The sequence below is a fragment of the Cebus imitator genome, unplaced genomic scaffold (assembly GCF_001604975.1).
Source record: "Cebus imitator isolate Cc_AM_T3 unplaced genomic scaffold, Cebus_imitator-1.0 Scaffold37, whole genome shotgun sequence".
NCBI classification, from domain to species: Eukaryota; Metazoa; Chordata; class Mammalia; order Primates; family Cebidae; genus Cebus; species Cebus imitator.
The window spans coordinates 2,004,049-2,016,053 of record NW_016107352.1 but is presented as its reverse complement, the minus strand read 5'-3'; the positions used below and the strand labels follow the sequence as shown (position 1 = coordinate 2,016,053).

General features: G+C 35.4%; 1 protein-coding gene across 13 annotated transcripts in view; it reads right to left on the bottom strand.

The window, feature by feature from the left end:
- PPP1R9A (protein phosphatase 1 regulatory subunit 9A) overlaps positions 1-12,005 on the bottom strand; it is a 333,495-nt gene that overhangs the window by 118,679 nt on the left and 202,811 nt on the right. For all 13 annotated transcript variants that reach the window (XM_017525139.2, XM_037737278.1, XM_037737275.1 and 10 more), the window contains one exon: positions 4,783-4,887. In XM_017525139.2, coding sequence (XP_017380628.1) covers positions 4,783-4,887 — 105 coding nt within the window. The remainder of the gene's footprint in view (positions 1-4,782; positions 4,888-12,005) is intronic.

Sequence of the window (12,005 nt, the reverse complement as noted above, 5' to 3'; positions counted from 1 at the left end):
GATGTTCTCCTCCCTGTGTCCATGTGTTCTCATTGTTCAACTCCCACTTATGAGTGAGAACATGCAGTGTTTGGTTTTCTGTTCGTGTTAGTTTGCTGAGAATAATGGTTTCCAGCTTCATATATGTCCCTGCAAATGTCATGAACTCATCCTTTTTTAGAGCTGCATAGAAGTCACTCTGCTTCAGTTTTTTAGAATAGTTTGAGGAGAATTGGTGTTAGTTCTTGCTTGCTAGAATTTGGCATTTAAGCCATCTGGTCCTGGACTTTTCTTTGTTGGGAAACTTTTTATTACTGATTCAATCTCATCACTTATTATTGGTCTGTTACAGCTTTCTATGTCTTCCTGATTCAATCTTGGTAGGCCATATATATGTGCTGAGAAATTTATCCATTTTCTTGAAGTTTTCTAGTTTGTTTAACTTGCTTTATTTTTAACAGTTCTTCCTTTAGCTTATCTATCTTCTCATAAATTTTATTTATATACAGCAAGAAGGAGCTAGTGATACTTTCAACACTATGGCTTGAAATCTTATGAGTTAAATACCCCAGTCTCTATTTTACTTCTCACATTACTAGAGGTAAGTTTTGTTAAACTTTCTGTTATTACATAATGAAGATCCTCTTTCTTCCAATTTTTTTTTTTTTTTTTTTTTTTTNCTCTTGTTGCCCAGGCTGGAGTGCAATGGCATAATCTTGGCTCACTGTAACCTCTGCCTCCCAAGTTCAAGTGATTCTCCTGCCTCAGCCTCCCAAGTAGCTGGGATTACAGGCATCTGCCACCATACCAGGCTAATTTTGTGTTGTTAGCAGAGATGGGGTCTCACCATGTTGGTCAGGCTGGTCTTGAACTCCTGACCTCAGGTGATCCACCTGCCTCATCTTCCCAAAGTACTGGGATTCCAGGCATGAACCACTGTGCCCAGCCCAATTTTCAATAACATTTACAGTTTTCTTCTTTAAGCCCTCACCAGCTGCCTTCTAAGATTTCTCCCAAAATTTATTTTCTCCCAAAAATTATTATAAGGTCTTTTTGGCTTTTACTAATATTCTCCTCACAGCCCTTGCAGCCTCACTAACAGTCCAGTCCCAAAGCTACTCCCACATTTTCAGTTTTTCGTTAAACTGCAGCCCAGATTCAGGTACCAAAATATGTATAAGTTGTGCCTACTGATACAAATTACCCCAAAACTTATAAACATTTATTATCTTTCACAGTTTCTGTGAGTCAAGAATTCAAGGAAGGCTTGTCTGTTCAATTGTGGCTTGGTGATTCTCACAAAATTCAATCAGGCATCTGAATGCTTTATTAAGGCTGGAAGATCTTCAAAGGTGCCTCCCCACATGGCTGGTTAAGTTAGTGCTGGTTGCTGGCAGGCCAAACATCCTCCCTGTGTGGGCATCTTCAAAAGGGAATTTGAAAGCATTCTTGATATGGCAGCTATATTTCCCTAGAATTGGTGATCCAAAAGAGCAGGGTGAAAGCTACAGTGCCTTTCATAACCTAGCCTCAAAAGTCACAGATCATTACTTTCATATTCATATCAGCATACTAGTACTAGACAGGAATCAACAGTGTGGGAAACCCAAAAAAGAATCAATAACCAGGAGGAAAGGATCAGAAGAGGATTAGTAAATGAATGCTATGTAGAAAACATGGTAATTCAGATAAAGTGAACTGGAGTTTGGACAACATAAATATAAGAAAAGCTCATTCACTGAAGAAGTGATATTTGAACTGAGACTTGATAAGGTGGAACCAGCCAATTATATGTCACGTGATACAGAGGTTTTTTTGGGGGAAGGGGTGAGGCAGGAATATGGGGTAGAAGACAAGGAATGGCACAAATAATACTTGAAGTATATTAAAGGATAATACTTGGAGTATATTAAATTTGATGTGCCTTTTAGAATGCCATATGAAGATGTCAAGTAGGAAGCTGGATATACTATTCTTAAGCTCTGGGCAGAGAGAATGGAGCTAGAGATAAAAACAGAAAATGGAGAATAAAGCATGAACAGTTAAAATAGGTCATGCCTGAAAAAAAAAAATGATAATCTGGAAGAGAAAACTGAAGAAACTCTTAGTACATACTAGCAAAAATTCAAACAGATGGAGATCCTGAGAGAAAAAAAGATTCTAGAGGATATGCCCAGAAAAGCTAAGCCCCATTTAATACTGGTTTAAGAAGAGAGGCCAAAGACAATCCAGAAGAAATTAAGCAAATAACCAAAGCATAATAGAAAATCTGAAGACCCAAGTCTTCGGATTGAATCCTAAGCAGAATTACAAAAATCAAATAAGCAAACACAGATCTAGTTACAACCTGATAAAAATTACAAAAACTCAATTATGAGAGAAAAAAAATCCAAAAGAGAGAGTAAAAAAGAAAATACTATAAAGGACTACAAACATAACAACACGAAACTTTTCATTACTAATTGTAAATATTAATAGACAATAAGGGTAAATGGAAATTAAAGCAATCAGATTCCACTATACATCTATTTGAATAGTCAAAATTCAAAACACTGACAACAAATTCTGGCAAGAATGCGGAGCAATAAGAACTCTCACTCACTGCTGATGGGAATACAAAATGGTACAGCCACTTTGAAGACGGGTTGGTGGTTTCTTACAAAACTAAACATATACTTACCACATGATACAGCAATTGTGCACCATGCTTGGTATTTACCCAATGGAGTAGAAACTTATGTCCATACGAAAACCTGCACATGAGGCCGGGTGCAGTGGCTCACACCTGTAATCTTAGCACTTTGGGAGGCCGCAGTAAGTGAATCACTTGAGGTCAGGAGTTCAAGACCAGCTTGGTCAACATGGCAAAACCCGTCTCTACTAAAAATAAAAAAATTAACTGGGCGTAGCAGTGCATGCCTGTAATCTCAGCTACTTGGGAGGCTGAGTCAGGAGAATTGCTTGAACCCAGGAGGCAGAGATTGCAGTGAGCCGAGATTGTGCCACTGCATTCCAGACTGGGCGACAGAGCAAGACTCTGTCTCAAACAAACAAACAAACAAACAAAAAACACCTGCACATGCAAGTTTATACAGGTTGAGCATACCAAATGAAAATATATGAAATCCAAAATGTTCAGAACACTCAAAACTTTTTGAGCATTGACATGACACTCAAAAGAATTACTCACTGGAGTATTTAAGATTTCAAATTCTCACATTAGGGATTCTCAGCTACTAAGTATATAACGCAAATATTCCAACATGAAAAAAAAAAAATCCAAAATCGGAAATACTCTGGCTCCAGGCATTTCACATAAGGGATACCCAACTTGTACTAGAGTTAAACAGAATAATATCAATTTCTTTTTCCATTATAGTCCTTCATATATTTGAAAACTGTAATTATGTCCTTCCATGAGAGTAGTGATGAACAGAACAGACTGAGGAAGGGAAAATGTGAAATCAGACGGAGCAGTTAAGAAGACATTTGAAGACATTTGAAATTTGTACAAGGCTGAATATAACACAAGATTATGCAGTCAACAGTCAGAGGGAAAAAAAAAGGATGACTATGGTTTCATGTAACAACAAATTATTTTCCAACTGAGAAATGTTCTTATGAGTTGAATGTACATCTTACCTATTTCATTTTTAAATTTAAAGTCTATGGACAGCTTCAAAACCAAGTTCTATATTGACACGGGAAAGTGCTGTCTTAAGAACACACTGTGATCTTCAAAAAGACAATCACATGTACTGAATGGGCCCACCCACACAACTCAGAGAGCACCACACAGTTTTGCAATTATTTTATATACTTTTCTCAAGGCTGTGAATATTCTAGAAACATCAACATAGCGCCCACAGAAGTAGTTTAGGTTGTATTCCTTAAAGCATCCCTTTAGCATTAGAAGATAATTTATAATTGAAAAAGTCTAAAGTCTAAAACTTAAATTCATGCTTTGGCAAAATAAAACATGCAGCAATAATATCCTAATATTGTTGTCTATATAGCAATGTCAACTCATTAATATTTTCAGAATATTTAGCAGTTTCATTTTGATAATAGGACACTCAACCACTTTCATCATTACACATACTAAATAATGTTTCCTTAATGTTTCTTAAACAAGATGTATGGAAAAGTATATGATATAAGCAATACTTAAGATAAATAAGTAACATGTAAGCAAAAAATACCTGATTTCAAACCCTGACTTCCACTAGCTCCAAATTGCTTTCTTTCTTGTTTTCCAATATACAATATTCACAATGCCAAGGCTGAATATAAATTTCAAGGTCCCCCCAAAAAAATACACCCTAAGTCCATTAAGTTGGAAAAGTTATAAAACAGCAAACATTGGTCCTCACTGATTCCTTAAAATAATACATACATTTAAAAATATACTTATCCTTATTCAGTGTGATTGTCTAAAAAACATACATCATTGAATATATGTATAATCATTTCAAATATTGTATAACTATTTTTCTTAAAAGGATTTGAGACCAAATTCATATTTATTGAAATTAAAGCTAGAAATTCTACCTTCCTGGAAATCATAGTATTTTAGAAAGGTACGAAGACAAGTACTTTAAATTCCATTTTCCATTTAAATGATTTAAATTCCATTTTCATAAACTAATTATAATACAGGTAAAAAAAATTTAAAACTAAATGCAAAGTTTTACCATTCAGATAAAATTGTCATTGTAATTATATTTATTTGCAGGTTAAACTATAGAAAATTAAAATTCACTAAAGTAACAACATGGTATATATTAGAAGGCACATATTTACCTGACATTGCCCTTCGTGTTTCTGAGAACCGTTGCTGCAAAATTCTGTGTTACACCCACCAAGCTGATTCCATCCACTTCTACAATCTGGTCATTGACTTGTATTCTTTGGAAAGAGGAAAAAAAAATACCCACAATTAATTTATGTAATAATGCAACATCATTTCCAACAAATGAGTTGACAAAATATGTGATTTTTAAGATACCATTTTGATCCAAAATCTTTTACCTATGGTCAGCCCTGCTCTCTGTATCAGTGGGTTCCACATCTGTGGATTTGACAAATTGTGGATATAAAATATTTGGAAAAATTTTTTAAAAATAGTAATACAATAAAAAGTACAAATTAAAATAACTATACACCATTTACATTGTACTACATATAATAAGTAATCTACAGAATATTTAAATTATTTGAAAGGATGTACACAAGTTATATGCAAATATTATTTCTATACCATACTGTAAGAGACTTGAGCATCCGCAAATTTTGGTATCCACTGAGGTCTTACAAAGAATCCCCTGTGGATTCCCAGGGATGACTATAGAAGCTCCAGACCTTAATCAAACACTTAAGGTTTTAAAAAGACTATTTCCATTAAAAATTGGGCAAAAGACATGAACAGACATTTCTCAAAAGAAGACACAAATGACGAACAAACATTAAAAAAATGCTCCACTACAGTAATCATCAGAGAAATGCAAATCAAAACTGTAGTGAGTTACCATCTCACACCAGTCAGAATGGCTATTACTAAGTAAAGATGCTGGGGAGAATGTGGAGAAAAGGGCATGTTTATACACTATTGGTAGGAATATAAATTAGTTCAGCCACTGTGGAAAGCAGTTCAAAGATTTCTCATATAACTTAAAACATGTGATCCAGTAATCCCATTACTGGGCATATTTCAAAAGAAAACAAATCTTTCTACCAAAAAGATACATGCCAGAACTACCATGTGATCCAGTAATCCCATTACTGGGCATATTTCAAAAGAAAACAAATCTTTCTACCAAAAAGATACATGCATGTTCACTGCAGCACTATTCACAACAGCAAAGATATGGAATCAACCTAGATGTCCACAAAATTGAATATAAGCATTTTCAACTTTATTAGACATTAACAAATCTGCACACCCTACAGAATACTTGGTATGCTCAGATCCTTTAAGTGCTGCCAATCATATAGGTGCAAAAAGATATCACAATGTGATTTTAATTGCATTTCCCTGATTACTAATGTGGGCAAATACTTTTTTGTATGTTTATAAGTCACCTGCCTATTTCCACAAATTGTCAAATCATTTATTTTACCCATTTGTTACTGCTGGTGTTGTCGGGTTGAGTGACTTTTCTTATTAACTTACATGAAATGTCTTTATATATCTTGCATATTAATACTTCCTTAAACATATTGCAAATACTTGCACCCTATCTGTAGCTTGTCTTTTTACATTTCTTTGAAATATGGTCGTTTAGAGGAAAATAATTTTTAAAGTATATCCACATTTGTAAGTAGGTTTTTTGTGTGTGTTTTGCTTAAGAAGTACTTTTCTGCCCAAAGGTTATCAAAAGATTCTATATCTTCTTCCTTTTGGGGGAAAGGCAGGGAATAGGGTCTCACCATGTTGCCCAAGCTGGTCTCAAACTCCTCATCTCAAGCGATCCTCCTATGTTGGGCCCGCAAAGTGCTAGGATGACAGTTGTAAGCCACTGCATTGTGCCTATATTTTCTTCAAAATGTATTAACATTCTAAATTTCCATATTTAGGTAGTTATCCACCTGGAAATTTTCTGGAATTATAATGTGTTGGCAATCTACTTGGGAGGCTCAGGCAAAAGAATCACTTGAACCCAGGAGACAGAGGCTGCAGTGAGCCGATATTAAGCCACTGCACTCCAGCCTGGGCAACAGACTATGACAAAAAAAATAAAATGAAATAAGCAATTATAATTGATTGAAAATTAATTAAAGGATTAATATTACAGTGGATTAAAAATTCCAGAAAAGTGCATATATGCCTTCTCCCACTTGATCCATGTGGTTACTCTGTTCTCCCACAGAGCATGTCCAGAATCACTTTTTCCATTTGTTAATCATTCCTCCCAGAAGTTTAGAAAAGCATGGTCTTCTCTAGTTCTGTCTAGCTTACTTTCCACTCCTCTACAATGGAAAAATAAATGGTGCTACAACCATCTACTTCTACTTTCATTCCTTCTTTTCTTTCTAGAAAGTGGGTTCACTTAGAGCTACTTAGCCACCTCTCCTATTTTATTCTACTTTTCTTTCTACTTTCTTTCTCCTATTTTCTTTCTACTTTACCTCTAGCTCTAAGTAGTAAGGCCTTTGATAGCAATGTGCTAGTAATATTGAAAATTTGCTTTAGAGGAAAACAAAAAAACAAAGTCTTTTAGCTAACTCCAGACTCACCTGGTTTAAATACTCTGCCAGATTAAGCTTATTCATGATGAGGCTGGGAGTCAAATGAGGTTGGGAGTCATGAGGAGGATGGTGTGAAAAAGGGTTTGTGGTCCAATTTTTTATTTCTCCATATGGATATCTAATGAATAATACCACCCATGAAACAATGAACTAAAACTCCCACATGAGGGAATATAAAGAAAGTTGAAATTTAGTCCTCACGCTAGCTGCCAGGTCATACACTAATAAGATGACATCTTTCCAGAAAAAGGTATGTTTTTCCAAATTTGCAAAAAAGTACTCTATGAATTAGCAGTGACCCTACCTTACTGGATAAGATCATCTAGGGCACTGGTTCCCAAACTGTCTAATTGCAACAGAGTAAAACGAAGCAATTTTGAAAATTACAGATTTCTAAAGTTGTACCTCCTGCAAGTCTCATTTAGAAGACATGAGGGAAAAGCACAAAGTGGAAATTTGAGTTGTGATAAAGTTTGGCTTTGTGTCCGCACCCAAATCTCATCTTGATTTGTAATCTCATAATCCCCACATGTTGTGGGAGGGATTCCAATGGGAGGTAATTGAATCATGGAGCTGGTTTCCCCCATGCTGTTCTTGTGACAGTGAGAGAGTTCCCACTAGATTTGGTGGTTTTATAAGGGGCTTCCTCTTTCGTGCAGCACTCATTCTCTCTCCTGCTGCCCTGTGAAGAAATGCTTTCTGCCACGATTGTAAGTTTCCTGAGGCCTCCCCAGCCATGCTAAATGAGAGTCAATTAAACCTCTTTTATTTACCAATTACCCACCCTTGGGTATTTCTTCATAGCAGCATGAGTATGGACTAATATAAGTTGTTTCTTGATTTTGTCTATTATGAATAAAGTTGTCATTCACATGCAAGACTTTATGTAGATATATGTTTTCATTTCTAGTGGAAAACATCTTAAAGCGGAATTGTTGGATCAAAAAGTTAAGTGTATATTTAACTTTTTAAAAACTTCCAAACTGTTGTCCTAAGTGGCAGTAAAATTTTGCATTCCCACCAGCCATAAGGGAGTGTTTCACTTCTCTACATCCATCTCAGCACTTTATATTGTCTATATATCTTTAGCCATTCTACTAGGTGTGCAGTTGTATCTCATTAAAGTTTTAATTTTCATTGCTCTCATGTTTAATATATTTTCACATACTATTGACCAGTCATAGGTTTTCCACGTTGAAATGGCTGTTGAATCTTCTGTTCACATTTTAACAATTCAGTGGTTGTTCTTCTTGTTGTTATTAGCATTCTTCCTATTCTGGATACAAGTTCTTGTATATATTTGCAAATATTATCCCCTTATCTACGGCTTTACTTTTCATTTCTAAACCATTTCTCTTAAAGAACAAAAGTTTAGATTTAATAAAGCTTAACTTCTCAGTTTTTTCTTTCATAGTTCGTACTTTGTGTCCTGTTTAAGAAATCTTTGTTTAACATGATTTTATAATGATTTCACCACTGTATTCTTTCAGAGGTTTTATACTATTAGCTTTATGTTGATATCTATAATTAATTTTGAATTAACTTTATATATGGTGTGAAATAAGGTTTGTAATCCAATTTTTTATTTCTCCATATGGATATCTAATTGTTCTAGCACTTTGTTGAAAAGACTATACTTTTTCCAATGGAAATTGGAAAAAGTATAGTCTTTTATCATTATACTTTCATTGAATGTCAACTAACTGCCATACGTTTTCATCTATTCCTTTTTTTTTCTATTACATTTATCTATATTTCTATACCAATGTCATACTGTCCTGATTACTGAAGCTTTATAACAAGTCATGAAAAATCAAATAAGGTCAGTCCTCTAACTTTGTCCTTCTTTCTCAGAATTGTTATCCTAGGTCCTTTGCATTTCCATATGAATTTTAGAACCACCTGATCAATTTCTCCCCAAAACAAAACAAAACGAAACCCAAATAAAGCATACTACAATTTTGATTGGGATTTCATTGACTCTACACATCAATAAGAGGAAATTTCACATCTGAAATGCAGTCAGCCTTCTGTTCATCATGTATGTTTTCATTTACCTGCCAAATATCATACTGCCATCAACCCCTAATTTCATTTCAACAAGACTTAATTTTTTTCCAGCAGCATCCTCACATTAACTAAAAGCTTTAAGGAAAGCCACACTCTAAAAAGACTTGCATCTTTTATAAAACTTTGCCTATTAGTCCTTTCTCTACCTCTCAAAAGCCTCTTCTTGAAGGTCCAGCTCAAATAACTTCTCTTTGAAGTTATCTGCTTATCCAAGCCTATGATCTTTTCCATCCTTTGAATATCTTCTATATCATTGTATACCTCAATCTAACATTACATGTTTCCAGATATTATTTGATATTTCTTGATGTATAAGGTCTCCTTAATCAGACAGATCGCAAACTTCTTGGGTCTTATAGCTAAACCCAGGGCAATAAATATGTTTTCCTAATCTTATTAAGCTATTTTAGGAAAAGAAAGAAATTCCTTTTATTTATGGTTTTATTTTCTGGATGGGACAGAAGTTAGCATGTCAAATATTAGGAAAGCATTCCTGATACATACTTGTTGATGAGACTTAAAAGAAGCCAGTGTCTTGCTGAGTTCTCTATCATTACGTATATGCCATTCTCTTTATATTCTCCTAGCCAATCATCACTTAAAATGTTGTTTTCTCAGAGACTATCTAGAAAACATCTTTCCATAGCCAAGACAATCCTACGCAAAAAGAACAAAGCTGGAGACATCACGCTACCTGACTTCAAACTATATTACAAGCCTACAGTAATCAAAACAGCTTGGTACTGGTACCAAAACAGAGATATTGGCCAAGGGAACAGAACAGAGGCCTCGGAGGCAACACCACACATCTACAACCATCTGATCTTTGACAAGCCTGACAAAAACAAGCAATGGGAAAGGATTCCCTGTTTAATAAATGGTGTTGGGAAAACTGGCTAGCCATGTGCAGAAAGCTGAAACTGGACCCCCTCCTGAAACCTTACACTAAAACTAACTCCAGAAGGATTAAAGATTTAAACATAAGACCTAACATCATAAAAAAACCCAGAAGAAAACAGAGGCAATACCATTCAGGACATAGGGATAGGCCAGGACTTCATGACTGAAATACAAAAGGGAATGGCAAGAAAAGTCAAAATAGACAAATGGGATCTAATTAAACTTAAGAGTTTCTGCATGGCAAAAGAAAAATCATTAGAGTGAATTGGCAACCAACAGAATGGGAAAAAAAAAATTGCAATCTACCCATCTGACAAAGGGCTAATATCCAGAATCTACAAAGAACTAAAGCAGATTTACAAGAAAAAAAACAAACCTATTCAAAAGTGGGTGAAGAATATGAACAGACAGCTTTCAAAAGAAGACATTTATGAGGCCAACAAACATATGAAAAAATGCTCATCATCACTGGTCATTAGAGAAATGCAAATCAAAACCACATTGAGATACCATTTCACGCCATTTAGAATGGTGATCATTAAAAAATCTGGAGACAACAGATGCTGGAGAGGATGTGGAGAAATAGGAAGGTGTTTACACTGTTGGTGGGAGTGTAAATTACTTCAACTTTTGTGGAAGACAGTGTGGCAATTCCTCAAGGATCTAGAACTAGAAATACCATTTGACTCACAAATCTCACTGCTAGGTATATATCCAAAGGATTATAAATCATTCTATTATAAAGACACAAACACATGTATATTCATTGCAGCACTGTTTATAATAGCAAAGACCTGGAACCCACCCAAATGCCCACCAATGATAGACTGCACAAAGAAAATGTGGCACATATACACCATGGAATACTATGCAGCCATATAAAGGATAAGTTCATGTCCTTTGTAGGGACATGGATGAGGCTGGAAACCATCATTCTCAGCTAACTGACAGAAAACGAAACACTGCACAGTCTCACTTATAGGTGGGTGTTGAACAATGAGAACACATGGGAACATAACACACTGGGGCCTGTTGGGGGTGGGGGATGGGGCGGCACAGCAGGGGGTAGGGTGGTTGGAGAGGGATAACATTGGGAGAAATGCTTGTTTATATATAACTTTGTCTCAAAATTAAAAACATAAATAAATAAAAATGATACAAGTTATATATAAACAAGCACAAAGACATAAAAGTTAAAAAGGGTATTAAGATCATATAATTTTAAAGTGAAGATCAAACTGAACAAGAGCAACAAAAAGACAGAAAATAGATGGATTCAGAAGTCACGGTGTTTTCCCATATAACACAAGAAAATCATCAGCCCTAATGTATAATATTGTTTTTTTTTTTAAAAAAGCAAATGGTAATATGACTCTCATGAAGACTAGAGATTACTGAAAATTGCCTTTAAGAAAATAGAACAAACATTAAAAACTAAAGTTATAAGGAAATTTGTCAAGAAAAAAAATTGATTCCTGAAACAGGAATTATTCCACTCACGAATGTGCTTAAATGCCTATCAAGAGTCTAATACAGGCTGGGCGCAGTGGCTCACACCTGTAATTCCAGCACATTTGGAGGCTGAGGAGGGTGGATCACCTGAGGTGGGGAGTTTGAGACCAGCTTGACCTACTTGGAGAAACCCCATCTCTACTAAAAATACAAAATTAGTCAAATTAGCTGGGTGTGGTGGTCCATATAATCCCAACTACTCGGGAGGCTTAGACGGGAATTGCCTGTAATCCCAGCTACTACGGAAGCTGAGGCAGGAGAACTGCTTAAACCCAGGAGGTGGAGGTTGAGGTGAG